Genomic DNA, 17,664 nt, shown 5'->3' with positions numbered 1-17,664 from the left:
GCTGTGTGACCCAGGAAAACCACTTGACTTCTCTAAGTCTCCATTTCCTCCTCTGTCAGTAGGAATAATGGCACCTCCCTCAGAGGGCTGTGGTGAAGGTGAACCGAGATAGTGCTCATGAATGCCTTAGCGTGGGGCCTCTGCTCCCGGTAGCTGCTGCTGCAATCACACGTGGGGCCTCGTGCCTCGCTGGCACTCAGGAGGCCCTTCTGCTCTGCCCAGTCCTGTCCCCACTCCCCGAGACTCCGGGCTCTGCACTGGGACTCCGGGCTCTGCATTCATGCTGAGCACTCACGGCTCCCTGTTCCCTCTCTAAGATTTCTGCCCTCCATGCCCTCGCTTGTGCCATTCTTAACGCCTGGCCTTCCTCCCCCCGTGCCCCATTTATGCATGTCTAAATTCTGCCATTCATTCATCATTTACTCATTCCTGTATTCATAACAGTGCTTTAATGAATGTCTACTCTGTGCCCAACTCTGTACCAGGTATGCTTACGTAACTTTTCTCACGCCATCCTCCTGCCAGTCTTGCCAGGAGAGAAGTGTTACCTGCATTTCCACAGGAGGAAACTGAGCTCGGGGAGGTTACATCTCTCGCCTGAGATGATCCAGCAGCAAGTGGCAGGACTGGGGTTGGCACGGACCTGCCAGCCTCTAGAGCCCAGGCCTGCCAGCCTCTAGAGCCCCGCTCTTTCCTGTCTGCCCTGCAAGTGCCAAGGCCGGGGGTTGGGAAGCAGGGGAATCCTAGGAAAGCAGTCCTCCATGCCTGGGTGAGAGAGAGGTGGGGGGGGGGAGCGGACCAGATTTCCACTGGGCCAGGAGGAGCTGCAGGGAGGGTGGGCAGGAGGGGAGCTCCCATGGGGGGACCCTGCCACCAACAGCAGCAGGTCTGGACCCAACTTGAAGATCAGCTTGGATAGCATGACCCCAGTCAAGTGGAGGAGTCCTTCCTCGCCCCTGCCCACCCCTGCCTCCCACCCCCTCTTGCAGGCCAGAGTGAGGAAAGTCCTGTGATGAAAGAAACAGGATGGCTCTCCTGCGATCCTTGACTGGGAGAGAAATGGATGGCCCAGGGCTGGCCACCACAGGGAGGCTCAGAGAGTTCAGAAACCAATCCCCACCTGCAGCCTCCTCCTTCCAGGGGCCAGAGCCCCCAGGGGGCAGCCCAAGGTCTCAAATCTACCAATCCCATGAGAGGCCAGCTCTGGAAACACAGGCACTAAGAGCAAGGAACAGACACAGAGAGACGGAGAGAGGACCAGGAGCAGAGAGGGAGGGAGGAGAGGAAGGGACACAGAGACGGACAGGCAGGCAGAGTCAAGGATGGAGACCGGGAGGGACAGGGCAGAGAGAGGCACGCAGAGCTGCACAGGAAGGGGGTGTGGGGAAGCGGAGGGCAGCAGAAGACAGACGCACAGGCAGTGCGGGGTGAGTCCCTTCCGCTGGGAAGAAGGTGTCGAGAGACTGTGCACAGAAGGACAGAATGACCAGGGAGTGGTCCTCAGGGGGCCAGAGGAGAGGGAAGCAGCCCCCAGATTGCCGCAGGAGGCTCTGGCTTCGATGCTGTGACTCTATGCCCAACTCTCCTCTCTCCAGACCTCTGGTTGGGATTCTGACCTAGGGAGGCAGTGATAGGGGCCTGGGCCGCGTCCATGGCTGTGGCTCTGGCTCCACCCACTTCAGGGTTCCATTGTGTCCATGATGATGACTGGAGCTGGGTCCCATCGCTCCTGGGTCCCTGACTCCTTGTCTATCGATCGCATGTCTCTCTCTGGGTCGAGATCCTACACTGTGTCATGTCACGGAGCTTTCATAAAGAACCTGCTGAAGGAAGTGAGGTTCGGGATGCACCGACCCCTGACCCGGCAGAACCTCAGGTCCGCAGCTTCCATCTAGGGCTTCCTCCCCTGCACCACAGGGGCACAGCTCTGAGCCCTGGGTGCCCTGACCACACACAGCTCTCCGCATGTGATCTTCCAGCCTCGTGCCTGGTGTTGAGTCCGGGCTTGGATTTTGAACTGTGACAGCCACCAGGAGCCTCTGGAGGACAGACCAGGTGGGAGGCCGCAGCCCCAGAAAAGGTGACTCCTCAGAGCACATCCCCACGGCTGACCTCAGGAGAAGGGGGCTGTGGGCTCAGACAGCACAGGGCCAGGGCTGGGGAGCTCACAGAAGCGCCTTCTCGGCAAGGTGCTGAGTAAGCAGAAGAGGCTGCTCAGGGAGAGAGCTCCCGGCCACAGGGGGGAACAAGCCCCGGCTGCCATAGCTGTGCATGGGATTCAGTCTCCTGGTAAAGGAGGCCTTCTGAGACCATCCTGCTTCTCCATCCACAAAAGGAGAGAAATCAAGAAAGGGGGGTATTTTCCCAGGCTCCTCTTTCCCGTCTGCCTTGGGCTGGTCTTGACTTTGGCTGGTTGTCCTCATTCATGGCCATGGCTTGAGCCCTGAGCCCTACAGGGGAAACCATGATGATGATGATGATGATGATGATGATGATGATGATGATGATGATGATGATGATGATGGTAATGGCGGCAGCATTCACTGGCTTAGAGCTAGCAACCAGCAGGAACGCACTGATAAGGCCCTACCAGTTGTTAAAATGTTGAAACATGTCCATACCAGCTGTTAACTAGCGCCGGCCGGCCCAAGCACCCTGAGCACACGGCTAAGGGCCCTGCTGCCAGGTTCCATCTCCACACTCCTCCGCCCAGAGAGCCGGCCCCACTATGAGCATCTCCGCGCCTCAGTTCGCCAGCAGGTACATCAGCCCCGCACGGGGTGCCCTGGGCCATGGCGGCTGCCCCTGGAGCTGCGCCCCCTCCTCCAAGGGCCTCGCCCAAAGCTGAGCAATCAAGGCTCGCTCGCTCCGGGCTGGCGCAAGAGCCGCCTCCTCCCGCTCCCTCTCCGCGGCTGCAAACGCAGCTCATTTGCATGTGGATCGCGCCTGCCACCATGGGTGCTGGGGTCAATTGAAACTCAAGAAAAGAGAAGAAATTTATGCAAAACTGTTGATTGCATTTGTATGTAATGAAATCATCCAATATTCATCTGACTATAGAATCTAATCTGAGAAGAGAACTGAAGGACATGAGTGTCACTGCGAAACCGTAATGAGCCACTGTAGTGATTAAAAAAGCTCTTGAGCCTTCTGAAAATCCAGGCAGAAATAGCGTCTAATCAACTCTGAATATAGGAGGCGAGATTGGGCTGGCGCGTTGCGCACGGCCCGCCGCGGCGCTGGGGGTGCGCGGTAAACCCGGGCGGCCGCGATCTGTGGGTGCCAATCGCCCGGCCACAATCAGTCCTCCCCGCACAAAGCAATCGCCGCCTCTCGCCGCGCAGAAAGAGCCCAATCACAGCTGCTGTGAAGAGCAGCTTCGGCTTTCGCACTCGCGCCATAGCCTCCCTCCCAAAGGCCTCTTCGGGCTTCCTTGCTCCCACCCTGGGAGGCAGGGAGGATGTGGGGATCTGGGACTGTCACACCTGGACACATCTGGGGCCCAGCCTGCCCAAGAAGGGGGAGGGTCCTGGGTCTCTCAGGACCCTCGCCTCCTCACAGAAGTGCCACTAACACACACACACACACACACACACACACACACACACACACACACACACACCGTTCTTCCCTTACAGCTGCTTTGTTTGCCTTCATAGCACTGAACTATCTGCCATTGTATTATTTCTTTATCTGTTTAATGTCTGCATCCTCCAAGTAGAATGTGATCCCCAGGAGGGCGGGGACTCTGAGGTTAGTTCACTACTGTGGAGTGTAGAGAACCTGACTTGACACTTAGTAGATGCTCAATAAATATTTGTTGAATGAATAAATCCATTTCAATGAACAGCCAAATAGGTGTGTTCAATCACTCAGCAAATACCTGTGGAGTGCACACGGGTGCCAGGCTTCACTCCGGGCACCGAGCTGGTGATGCCGATAAGATAGTCCCTGCCCTCTTGCAGCTCCGCATTGGGGAAGGAGACAGACATGGAAGACATTACCTATAATCAAATGGGCCAGGAAGGGGCTGGGGATAGTCCTAGGCTGTGGGAGCAGCTGACGGGGGGTGGGAACCCAACCTGGGGCGGTCAGGGAAGGCTGCCTGGAAGCAGTGACATTGGGTTGAGACCTAAAGGATGTACAGAAGTGAGCAAGTCAGAGAAAGGTCTGGAGTGACAGGCACTGTGGGGCCTGAGAGAAGTCAGTGTGTCTGGAGCCAGAGCAAGGGGGAGGTTGGAAGACCATCCAGGTCAAACCTTGCAGTCCAGACACTGAGGGAAGAATGTGGGCCTTTTTCCTGGGGGTGATAGAGAGCCTCTGAAGGGAAGGTGGCATGATTCGCATTTTTAAAAAAATGTTTTGTTGATTTTTAGAGAGAAAGGAAAGGAGAGGGATAAAGAAATAGAAACATCCCCCACCCCCTTACTATAGGGATCGAGCCCACAACCTAGGCATGTGCCCTGACCAGGATTTGAACCGGGGACCTCTTGGTTCATGGGTTGACGCTAAACCACTGAGCTACACTGGCCAGGCATGATGTGCATTTTGAAGAGGTCAGTATGTGGAGATAGGCCAGCTATGGAGTAATAGGTTGGTTAGGAGGTATTCAGTTATCTGGGCAACAGGCGCTTCTGAGTAGGACCATTAGATGATTAATCTGAGTGCAAGAGACAGAGCAGAGGAAGGAAAATCAGGTAAGAGGCAGCAATCAGCCTGGTGGCAATTCATTCATTCATTCATTCATTTATCCATGTATTCAGCATTCAACAGATCTTTGTATGGGGAAGCTGCCCTTCTCCACATTCTTACTTACTGTTTCCAATCCGCTCCAGGGTTGGCTATCAAGGTACCTATTATTAAAACGGGATTTAACGCTGGGCTGACTGGGTTCTGAGAATTAAAGGCACTGGGGATCATGAGGCTGCTTTTTTTGGCATGGACTTCCTGACATCAAAGGAGCCTTATGAGTCATTCGACTTCTTGAGGCCTGAAAATCCTCATCGACCAAGATATGGAAACAACCTAAAAGCCCATGACAGATGAGTGGATAAAGAAGATAGAGCCCGCGTGGTGTGGCTCAGTGGTTGAGCATCAACCTATGAACCCAGAGGTCACTGTTTGATTCCCAGTCAGGACACATGCCGGGGTTTCGGTCCCCAGTAGAGGGCGTGCAGGAGGCAGCCGATCCATGATTCTCTCTCATTGATGTTTCTATCTCTCTCTCCCTCTCCTTTTATCTCTCTCTCAAAACATATTTTTTAAAAAGAAAGAAAATGGAGAACTAACTCAGGTCTCAGAGGCCTGGTGGGATTGAAATGGTGGACTGGGTGTAGGGGAAGTAAGTGCATGAGTAAAGACACAGAGGCAGGAACAAGGAGGCAGGTACAAAAGTGAGGAAAGTAGCTGAACAGAAGATGGGACTGTATTCCTGAGGGCTCCCCATTCCAGAAGGCACACTGTGAACTTCAGGAGCCCACTCCCCTCCCCTGCAAAATGATTGTGAGTGTTGGATCCGGGATGTGATCAGAGTCTTCGTAGTTGCTCCTAATGGATGGGGGAGGTAAGTTCAGCCTCACAGACACCACCTCTGTGCCAGCCTCGTGCTGTAAGTCCCTCTCCTCAAGAGGGTCCTGTCCAGTGGGGTAGGCAGTCTATGAACGTCACACAGGGAAATATGAGGGGGAAAGCACTGTGAGCTCTGGGAATTTGAAACCAGGGAAAAGAAGGACCACCCACATCTGCTTGGCAGGTGGATTCCTCGAAGGCTTCCTGCAGGAGGTGGCATTTGAGCTGGGTCTGGAGGATCTCTCTCTTTCTCTGGAACAAATTTTCAAGCATAAAAAAATTAAAAGCAGAAAAGATAATAACCATTCCTATTTTCACAACACAAAATAAATATTGCGTTAAGTTTATGTATTCATATATAGATATATGAAATGACTTTGGGTATACTTTAAACCTCCTACCTATCCCCCAGTGGCAATCACCATTATGAATTTTTAAGTAGCCCTTCAAACCCACCCTTTTAAAAATAATGCAAAATAGAATCAGGAATAATTTTTTTAAAGAATCACTTTTTGATTATGTCATTCTAACTTATGTAAGTGGCATCACACTATATCTATGACCCCACTTGCTTTTCCCATGGCTCCTTATGTTTTGGGGGCTCTATTCTTGTTGAAACATGTGGCCTTGGCTTACCATTGCATCCTATGGATGCACATTTATTTACCCCGGAATGGGTAGGGTTTCCATGGATGGAGATAATCAAGGGATGACATTCCAGGTAGAGGGAGTGGCAGCATAGAGGGCTGGGGATAGGAAAGCCAGGACACACCTAGGGGCTGGTACAGTCCAGGGTGGAGGGAGCACAGGGCATGTGGGGGGGCGGGGGGGGGGGGCTGGGAAGGCCCCGTGCCCCAGGTGAGGAACCTGCAGTTGGCATGCTGGACATCTGGATTGAGGGGACAGCCCCCCTCCCCCTGAACCTCCGCACACCCCCCACAATAATTCCACTTATCACTCTCCAAGGCCTCTCAGGGGAGGACTCTGTTACTCTTTCCATTAATTGTCTCATTAATGACCCGCTGAAGTCAAGTACCTATTGTTCTCTGGGGCCTGGGGCAGCCTCCCTGGCTTTCTCCCCCGGGGATCAGTAAACGTCTTTCCTTCCCCTGCTTTCCTTTGGCAGGCGTCCTTATCTGGTCCCCGCAGCCCTGGCGGCCAGCGCTGGCTCTTCCTCCACCCACACCCTCCACGACCCTGGGCCCAGCACGGCCACAGCCTCCCTCTCTCTCCCCACTGTCGTCTGCCCGCACTTCTCTCCCATCTACATGTGTGTCTTTCCATTTTTCTTTTTTTCTTCCTTTTCCTTCTTCCCCACCCCCACCCCCTTTTTTAAAATACTCTCTGTGTCTCTCTCCCTGGATGTTGGTCCCTTTCTTTGTGTGTATTTCTCTATCTCCCTCTGTGTCTGTCTCTATTTCTAGGTGTCTCTTTCTGGATATGTTAACTGTCGCACTATCACCATCTGTTTCTCTCCGTCTCTGTGACTGTTTGTCGCCATCTCTTTCTGTCTCTACCTGCTGATCCTGATCTCTAGGCTTCTGTGTGTGCCCGGGAGTGTGCATGTGGGTGTGTTTCTGTCTCCCTCCCTCCCTCTGGCCCTGTGTGTGCATCTGTCTCTGTCCCTGCCTCCCTCTCTCCGCTCTCTGACTTAACCTCTCCTCACCCGCCCCTCCTCCCTGTAGGTCTCTGAACCCTCCTGATTGACTATTGTCCTGTTTCGAAACCCTGCCCCTCAGCCACCGCTTGCTCACCCACGGGGTCCCTGACACCCACACAGCTCACATTGCCTCCCTACATCCCTCTGGTTACAGTTCCAGCTGCCCTTGATGGCAGCCTCAGGGACATCAGCTCTAGGAGTAGGCGTGAGGCACCATAGCTGCCAGACTTTGGGATTCATGCATCAGTGAAGTTAAATAAAAAGGAGGGGACTAACTTCTTATATTTCTAAATAATGATTTTTTTTTTTTTTAGAATCACCAGCTTATCATAAGAATATTTTAACACTAAACACACAAGTAGAAAGAGCAAAATGTAAGAATATAGAATAGTCCTTTAAGTTAAATTACCTATTGTATGAAAACATTTGCTACATTGCCTTTATTTATTTTGCCCCAAATGGGTGAAATTGCTGCCAGGGACCAGCCTGGGTTCTCTGATCTTGTCCAAGCCCCTCCCTGGTACCCATGGGGGAATGGAATGACCTTTATTGAGGATAGAAAGGGCAAAACTAAGATAGGACCTATAGGCTCTCGCTTCTGCACTGCTCTGGCCTGAGTTAAAATAATTTACTGAGATTGCCCAGCTGGGGGTCAGACTCCCTGCACCCCATACCGTATATGACGGCCTTTGCACAGTCATTTAACCTCTCTGGGCTTCAATTTCCTCATTGGTAAAATGAGCAAAATAATAACTCGCTTCCAGACTGACTTATACACAGCAAAGGCCCAGGACATGGTAGCCCCTGTCAGTATCAGCAAAGGGGGGTCATTTGGGCTGAGGCTGGAGCCTTGAAGGGAGAGAAGATACATATGCCCGGCCCTCTGGCCAGGCCAGCCCCTGTTGTACATAACAAAATTTGTCCCCCAAATAGGGAATATCCCTTTTTATGCACATCATGACATTGACCATCATTAGGGCAAAGGAAACTGCAAAGTTTCACTCAGTGGGATAAAGGATGTAGACGCACTTTGAAAACTAAAAAGCACCAAGTCAGTATCAGTTACCGATGCTATCAATACTGTTATTGTTGTTAACATTATTCACTGCCGGGTGGTCTTTTGGCTCACTCTCTGGTTCTCTGATATGTGGTAGAGGAGTCTGACACCAGGGCAGGTATCAATATGTAGTCTTCACTGTTTCCATAAGAGCTACCATTCCCTTGGTGTTTACTCTGCTACTTTGCATGGGGTCCTTTATTAGAAGTAGCTTTGTTCTGGGAAAGCAAGCTTTCTGCTTCTCTATCACTCTTGGGCCCAGAACAATGCTAGGTGCTTTTTGAGTAAGTACTCGATGGAGACCTACAAACTGAAGCACACTGATTAAGGACACACTTCAAAGGCAGATAGGAATGTCAAACTTTACTCTGGCACTTACCGCCTGTGTGACCTTGGGCAAGTTAAATACCCTTTCTGAACTTCGGTTTTCTCACAGGTAAACACAGATAGGAGTAATGCCTCCACCAACTAGGATTGTTCGGAAGTTTGAATGTAGTAACACGAGTGTCCAGCCAGGGTACCTGGTCCACAGCAGGCATTCCATAAATGTTAGTCTGAGGTTGAGGAAAAGGTTACCAAACATAAGTTTAGAATAGGGCTTCTTCTTTTTATTTTAAAACAGAACACTTTAAATAGAAATATTCTCCATGCATTTGAAATAATTTTTTTAAATGTTAGAGGTAATAGGGAAATACATTATGGTGCATTCACATTGTGGAATACTATATTGCAATGAAAAAGAAGAAATTGTGTCCACATGTTCACACATGGATGGATGGCCATGCTGTTGAGTAAACAAAGCAAGCTTCAGAATAGGAACAGAATAACTCTCCTCCTCACCTTAAAAAAAATTATGTATGTACAGAGAAAGGTCTGGAAGGATACGCTTCTAATTTTTAAAGGGGCATAAGTGCGTCTGAAGAGTTTCTTCTAATTTTTAACATTCTGGTTTCTTGTCATTTCACACACACACACACACACACACACACACACACACACACACACCACGTGCAAGGAAGAAAGAAAATGACCAGAAAGAGTTCTTGAATTCTCTTTGGCCTATATTTTTCATGAGACTTTGAAAGCTATTGAACTGAATAGAAGAGATGGTTAATTCCTCTGGCAAGTGTGAGAATGTCCATAGCCAGCTTTTCGTCTTTGAAAGAGAAACTGAAGAAGGAAGAGAGGGAGAGTGAATCGCTCCGGCATTACTCATTACTCAGCACATCCAAACAGGTAGTCTTCTTCTCGTCCCTGCCGCCACCGAAGCCCTGACACGCCGAGTAACAGAGAAAGTCTTTGATAAATGTCAACCGAAATAGAGCAATCAGCTGAAAGCCATTTGCCGAGCTGTAACGGCCCTGGGCCTGAGGTTTTCCTTTCTTCATTTATCATGATATTCGGCTTTGGCCAACATACACACAGGAGAGAAATTGTTGACATGTGGAACCCAAGTACAGAAAATCTTTCAATTTCCCCCCCGTCTGTTCACCAAATAAGTTTTTGTTTATTTAAAGACTACAGAGGATTTGGCTGTTAAGAACCAAATGCCTTTGGAGTGGAATTACAACATAATTTATCATTTCCTCTGTTTATTAAAAAATCCTGCATCTTTGAGAAGCACATTTGCAGTGAGTGGGGGATTTCGGCCACTCATGAAAGACTGTTGCAAAGCCCTTGCTATGTGGCTTACCCCAAAAAGGCTCCTCGATGGCTCTTTCCGACCCTGTTCTTCCTTCAGCTGACTTCTAGTTGTGGGATGGCTACTCGGGGCTGGAGAACAGGGTCTGACAGAGGACATGTGTCAGCTTCTTTCACCTTCGACCTGATGCTGACCTTGAGTCTGCACTGGCTGCCATGCAGCCTGCTCCACCAGTGCAAGCAGAGGGCGAAGGGCACCCCGATGCCCCCCAGCGTGGAACAGCGCCCCAGAGGAGTCAGACAGTGGAGAAGCTGATGCTGCTCAGAGTGTGGCTGGGCCCGGCTGCTGCCAAAGTGGGTGCCCTTCTAAAGGCAGACATTTGACAGAACTGGATGAATGTCCTACCTTTCACCCATGACATTACAAATAGCAGGTCAGTCCAGGGCACCACACACCCTCAGAGACGGGTGCCGCATCTTGCTCATTATTGTATCCCCAGCACATGGCACTGTACCTCACACACATGATGGGCATGGTTCAGTGGTTGAGCATCGACCTATGAACCAGGAGATCATGGTTTGATTCCCAGTTGGGGCACATGCCTGGGTTTCACGCTTGAACCCCAATGAGGGGCATGTAGGAGGCAAACAATCAATGATTCTCTCTAATCATTGATGTTTCTCTCTCTCTCTCTCCCTCTCCCTTCCTCTCTGAAATCAATAAAAACATATTTTTAAAATATTGCCTAGAACTGTAGTTAGCTCATCATGACTATATTATGAATAAGTGAGTGAATGAACAAACGAATGAACGATTAAAAGAAAAATTATTGGGGAGGGAAAAACCTAACTTAATCCAGTACCCAAAGATGAGCCACAATAAATCGCTTGTCTGTCACTAAGAAGCAGACGCTGGGGGAAAGGTACCTCATTACCAAGTAAATACTGAGGAAAGAGCAAGAGCAGAAGGTGATGGAATGAAAGTGTTAACAGTGGGAAGAAAGGAAAAGAAGCCAGCATTTATTGTGCAAGTATTATGTGCAATTCATTCACAACACATCTGAGTGCCTATTGGTTCCAGGCATTATGTCAAATCCTGAGGATACAGACTAATTATCAAAAAGAACAGCTAAGGTTCTTCGAGTGAAAGCCAATACTAGGGGTCCTCAGCTGGGGGAAGGAGGCTTCCGAGGAAGTGCCAGCCCCCTGAGAAGTGAAGCAGGCACAGGACTGGCCCGGTTAGGAGTGGGGGAAAGGTCCGGAGAGTAAAGAGCATGTGTGAAATGACTCTGAGGGAAAAGTATTGTTCTGGCTGCTTTCCACACACCAGCTCCTTAGAAATCATTCATCTACACGGACTCTATTATTTCCTTTGAGGTTATTATTCTTTCCAATTTATTTTGATTTTATTGCTTGGTGAAAATAGGCCTCTCACAAAAGTATCCAGTCATAAGTGAGGGCTCACATCAGCCCAAGCAACACTGAAATTTGGGGACAGGGCCCAGCTAATTATTTGGAAAGGGGGCTCCTGAGATGAGGACTAGTCAGTGGTCAGCCTGCCGGTGGCCCTGGTCGTTAGGCAGCAGCAGACATTCTCCAAAGGTCCACCCGTGCCAGAAGGCCCAGAGCAGAATGGGGCGACGGGGCCAGAGGAAGGGACTGAACAAGTCTGGGTCTCCCTCTGGAAGGCTGGGCCTCACAAGGACTAATGAGCACAGGGTGTCGGCCTTCCGTGTGGACGGGGTACAGAGATGCCAATCTGCCACCAGGTGGGTCCCTAGAAACTGGCCCCGTGACTTTCATCCGAGGAGTTCTTTGGTCTTCACTGCCAGATGCTTGTCCAGCTCTGCAACGGTGTCGTCGGCCATTTGGCTGATCTGCAAAAACACCAAATGAGACAGCTTGGTCACCAGGGCTGGAAGATGGCGGGGGAGAAACAGTCCAGAACTCTGACAAGGTTATCTGGGAAATAATAATGGTGACATAAGCTCACGTTCATTGAGTCCCAGCCAGGCACTCTACTAAAACTTGATGTATACACCCTTACTGATTCCTAACAGGTACCCCATTATTATCCCCACTTCACAGGTGAGGAAACTGAGGCAGTTAGATTACCTGCTCGGGATACACAACTAGAAAGTAGCAATGGCAAAAGTTAATCCTGGGTAGTCTGATTCCAAATTCTTAACTATTATCATAGAGTACAGAGAAGCCAGCCATATCTGTCCCTTAAGAAACTTCTAGAATTTCCTGCACTCAGACATTCTACTATATAAAGCCCTCACACTAATTGATAAGAAGAATATTAAGATCCCAACAGTTAAGCAGAAAAAAGTCTTGAAAAAAGATTTAGTACATCTGGTTAACAAACATGGAAAATTCAATAGACACTGAAGAAATGGAAATTCAAACAAGACATAATTCAGTCATCAGAGTTAACAAAATTTGATGTTGTGGTTTTTAATTACAATATTCAATGCCAAGAAGCTATGGTGAAATGGATAAGGTCACATATCATCAATAGGGATTCAAAATGATGCAAATGTTCATACCATTTTTAACCCGAAATTCTCTCAATGGGAAAATTACCACAGGAGTGGAATCTGAAAAAAGTTCTAAAAACAAAGATGTTTATCTAAGCTTTATTTTTAATAATGAAAAATCAGAAAATCAAAAGTGAAAGAATGGGTAAATAGTTGGATACATATAAAAATTAAAAGGGGGTAAGCCCTGGCTGGTTTTGCTCAGCGGTTAGAGTGTCGGCTCCGAGACCATAGGGTCTCCAGTTCCATTCCGATCAAGGCGTGTACCTGGGTTGCAGGTTCCTTACCTGGCCCTGGTCAGGGAATGTGCAGGAGGCAATGAATCAATGTGTCTCTCTCACATGGATGCTTCTCTCTCTCTCTCTCTTCCATCTCCTACCTCCCTTCCACTCTCTAAAAAAATCAATGGGAAAAAATGTCCTCGGGTGAGGATGAACAACAACAAAAACAGGTTAAGAGGATCCATTTCTTAGGAAGAGGGTATAAATAGGAGTAAGATTCCAGTATATGTTTCTGAAACGTTTGAATGTTTAACTATTTTATAACAAGCATGGATTGCTTTTGTAATCATGGAAAAAGAATGCTTAAAGATATTATTTATAATCTCATAGAAACATTCTTATGTTACCCCTGAATTAAAGAAAAAGGATACAAAACTGTGTATATGGCTATAAAGCAGAAACAATCTCAAATGCTCAAAATTATGCATATTTTTAAAATTGGGAGGAACGCTGTCAAAATATTAATAGTGATTATCTTCCAGTGATGGGAAGATAGCTGATATATTATTCATGTGGCATCTGTCACATCCCCAGCACTGGCAAGTGCTCAGGAAGTAGTTACTAAATGAATAATTATTAAAGTTCTCTGTGCTTTTCTATGTTTTCTGCAATAAACCAATACTCCCTCAGAATGAAAAACACAGAACAATTTGGTAGGTATTGCAGTCTCCCTCCCGTGTCTTAAAGGGACCTAAGGCAGGAAGCCTCGGCAGGAAGCTTTGAGGGGTACACAGTGCTGAGGATCTGTGTTCAGCAGCACAGTGGCTGTTTGACATCTTTATTTGCAGACCACAGGCCTTGGCCAGGAACTGCAAAATAAATGCCCTGGAAAGGGTAGAAACTAAAAAGGATTTGGAGCAATTGGCCCCCGGCACAAACAGCCAGGCTCTCACCATAGCAACAACTGCTCATTTTTTAGCTGAAAAGCAAAGCTCCCGGGGCTGCTGGGCACTCTGGGAGAGCGACAGCTCAGAATGGCTGCTCGGTCCCTCCTCACTCGGGTGCTGCAAACCCTAGAAATGCTTCTTTTGCCCCCACCTGCGCAGCCTGCCTTGCATGGGGTATGGCGTGGTGCCCAGCAGCACTCCAGCACGTGTAGGCTGCAAGCCTCCTCTGGAAAAATGGCGTTTGGGGACCGAGACGGAGATTGGGGGGGTGGGGAAGAGTACTTAGGGGAACAATTTGATAACGTGGATTCTGGGTTAAATTCTCAGCACGGTAACAATGCACAAGTCCTTTCCCCTGTTTGAGTTTCAGTTTCCTCATCGATCAAATAGGGTGCTGGTCCCTTCCCTAGAGAGTAGTTGGGAGGGTTAAACAAAGTCATGAATATGCAAGCATGTTTTAAATTGGTTATTTGCTATGCAAATGCTGCTTGTGTTACTCTGATTTGTACTGTCACTTCCTGACATCTTTTCAAATTAATTAATTAATGAAAATATTTACTAACTTTCTACTATATTACAGGCACAGAGTGCCCTTGGGGACGGTCTGCCTGCAAGTTCATCTTTTCCATCTCCATCAGACTTCTTAAAATAATGATGATTAACAACAACGACAAGGATACCAACACCTCCCACTCACTACATGCCTGACAATGGGCTAAAAAGTTGACATGCATTATTTCACATAATCTTCAAAACATATGAAATACCATACTCATCTCCCTTGAATGTATTATGAATGTTAATTATTTCACCTGACGGTTGCATAGTAGTTTATAGTATAGTATGCAAAAGTGTTTTGTTCTCCGTTACTTCATTCAAATCCAACAACCTGACATAACCTCTATAAGGCAGGTGGCACAGGTATTATCCCTGTTTACAGAGGACTAAGCCAAGGCATAAAATGTTAACTAACCCGTGCAGAATCACATAAAGTCAGTAACGAGATTGAGCCAAGAACTCAGCCCCCCGCAGAAACCACTGCACCTGACCTCGTCTGCCTCCTTCCAGGCAGACGTGCTAGGCTCATTAAAACAGTCAATCCCTGTCCCTGGTGAGGAGAGACGTGGGATGGGCACATAGGCAGAGAATTACTGAGGACCAGCAACTGTACTCGCCACTTTTAAGCAGCTGTGGGACTTGGTCCTCTTACCAATCCTGTGAGAGAGGCTTCCTGCTCCCACTTACAGTGAGGAACCAGAGGCTCAGAAAGGTGAAGCCATTTGCTGACCTGGCTGGGAGCTGACAAGCCAAAGAGCTGTACTGACTGCACAGCAAGAGCCCTTTCCATTACCATGTGCTGCCTCGCAAGGACTATACCACCACCAGCATCAGCAGCATCACCATCACCATCACATCTGCTCCCTACAAGTTCAGTTCAGGAAAATGAAAGGTAGAGAGGAAGAGGGAGGCAGGAGCACACAGTACACCCTGGGGCAGGCCTGGGTAGCGAGTCACCCTTCCTGAGGCCTGGCTCAGAACACCCTCGGTGCCACGGGGTGCTGCTCCCACCGCCTCACTCAGTCCCGCCTGCTGCCCGTCTGCTAGGAGCCTTTCCTTCCTTCAGCCCCACTAGCACCCAGCGTCACTTCAGAGCAGTTCCGTTTCTCAGAAAAAGGCAGCAGTGAAAGGATCTTGGCCAGATTTACTGGTGGTTTCTGCCAAGTGCTTTAATGTTCAGCAGGCCCATTTACAGCAAACTGAAGCGAAGGTGAAACAGCAGGCTGACAGATGTCAGAGCCCGGCTGGAAGACCCTGGGCCTTCTTCAGCAGAGCTGGCCTGAGCTGGGGGCAGGGAAGGGAGGGGCAGCGTTTGGGGGATTGGGGGGGGAGGGGGGTTAGACATGACTGCAGGGAAAGAACCCCCCACAGAATAATTTCCTTCTTATAGACCGAAGACAAAACATTTTTATGACAGAATTTTGAAATATATGACCTCAAAAGACACTTGGAAATTTTTTTAAAAATTAAGAAAATCTCAAAGTATAAAATTAAAATTGCCTATAATCCCATTACCTGAAATAACTACCATTAACATTTAAGTGGATAGGCTGCCAATCTTTTTATGTACATGAAACTCTTCATTATAAAAATAAAATCATATGATAATACTGTTATGTAATCTACCTTTAAAAAATAAATTCCAAAAAAAAGTACATCTGTAAAATATTTTTATAGTTGTTGCTATATGTAGATTCCAGTTAAGGAATGTAAAACAACTTATTTTCCCACTGTTAGAAACTTAGACAGTTTCCAGTTTTCTACAATTATACATAATCAACACACACACTTCTATAGATACGATTTTTGACAATTTATTTTAGATAAATTCCCAAGTCAGTGAATCAGAAAAGTATGGATTTTGGTATATACTGCCATACTATCCTCTAGAAAAACTGTATGGATTTATACAAGAAATAACTTAATCTTTCCAATGGAGTGTGGAAGTAAAAGCAACACTCCTAACGTAAGCAACATTTTAAGCTCACATTAAAAGTTCTAGGTTCAAATATTAGGGATTAGAAAAGGCCCCCAAAAAATTAAATACACACATTCTAAAAACCCATGAGTGATTTAGGCACTCTGTACCAAGAACCTTAAAACATGCATTCCCTTTGCGTTGTAATTCCACACTTGGGACTGTATCCTAGGGAAATTATCTCAACAAAGATGTGTGTATAAAAATATTCACTGCAACCTTACTTAAAATAACAAAAACGTTTAAACAAACTAAATGTCCAACAACAGGGCTTACAAAAGTGAATTATGGTATGACGACAGACTGTTTTGCAACCATTAGAAATGTCTGTTTATAAAGAGATTTTTAAGACACAAGAAAATGCTAATGGTTTTAATGCCGAACAGAAAATAAAAATCTGTATACAAATTGCATGTACAGTACATGTTCTCAATCATGTTTAAAATGTCGTTTAAAAAAAAGCGGGGGGGAAGAAAAATTTCAAAATATTACGAGCAGTTGTTCCTGCAATGTGGGATCATGGGGTGAATTTTTCCCCATTTTTTAAAACAGTCTTCTGAACTCTCTGCATTTTCTACAATACTTTGATAATCAGGAACAAAGTAAACAAATATATTTTTAAAAACTGCTTGATAAAGCAACAATCAGCCCCTGCCTGTTTAACTTAAATAAAAACATACACCAAAAACTGCATATCGGTGCCTTCTGTCAGGAAAAAAGAACAAAATGAAGTGTGTACAAAATTGTCTTCTATTTTCTTTCTTTTTTTTTTTTTTTTTTTTAAAATATATTTTATTGATTTTTTACAGAGAGGAAAGGAGAGAGATAGAGAGTTAGAAACATCGATGGGAGAGAAACATCGATCAGCTGCCTCCTGCACATCTCCTACTGGGGATGTGCCCGCAACCCAGGTACATGCCCTTGACCGGAATCGAACCTGGGACCTTTCAGTCCGCAGGCCGACGCTCTATCCACTGAGCCAAACCGGTTTCGGCGTCTTCTATTTTCTTATTGAACTTTGAGCCACATGACAGTAAAAAGTTTTTATCAATAATGGCAGAACTAATATTTAAATGATAATATCTCAATAATAAAGATTGTGGTGAAATAAATATATAGTAGGATCTTTTTTCTTGTAATATTACATAAATGCTTACAGAGATAATTTGAATGTTAGTAATAGTCATCTCTGGGGGTGATGAAATTTCACTTACTTTCTTCTTAATTAAAAAAAAAATATATGAAACATGGATTAGTTTAGTATCAGAAAAAAAGAATAAAGTTACTTTGAAAGATAATGTACAGTAACAAGCACTGAATAAAATATCTAATCTGAAAAGGAAGGTGAGAAGCCAGGTGCCAAGGACAGAAGGCTTCCAGCAAGGTCATTGTCAAGGGGGTTTCCTCAGGAGAGCTGGTTATCCGATCATTCTCTTTTGCAAGGAGCACGGGCTCTGGTCCCTGAGGCAGATGCCCAGATTTGCTGAGTGA

The 17,664-nt window shown here is 47.1% G+C and overlaps 1 protein-coding gene across 4 annotated transcripts in view; it reads right to left on the bottom strand.

Moving 5' to 3' along the window:
* Positions 1-10,925: 10,925 nt before the first annotated feature.
* The window catches only part of MRRF (mitochondrial ribosome recycling factor), a 44,562-nt gene continuing 37,823 nt past the window's right edge, over positions 10,926-17,664 (bottom strand). For all 4 annotated transcript variants that reach the window (XM_036329913.1, XM_036329914.1, XM_036329920.1 and 1 more), the window contains one exon: positions 10,926-11,803. In XM_036329913.1, the coding sequence (XP_036185806.1) occupies positions 11,726-11,803 (78 nt within the window). In that variant the 3' untranslated portion in view covers positions 10,926-11,725. The remainder of the gene's footprint in view (positions 11,804-17,664) is intronic.

The sequence above is a fragment of the Myotis myotis genome, unplaced genomic scaffold, assembly GCF_014108235.1.
Source record: "Myotis myotis isolate mMyoMyo1 unplaced genomic scaffold, mMyoMyo1.p scaffold_m19_p_12, whole genome shotgun sequence".
NCBI lineage: Eukaryota > Metazoa > Chordata > Mammalia > Chiroptera > Vespertilionidae > Myotis > Myotis myotis.
This window is presented reverse-complemented; position numbering and strand designations above follow the sequence as displayed.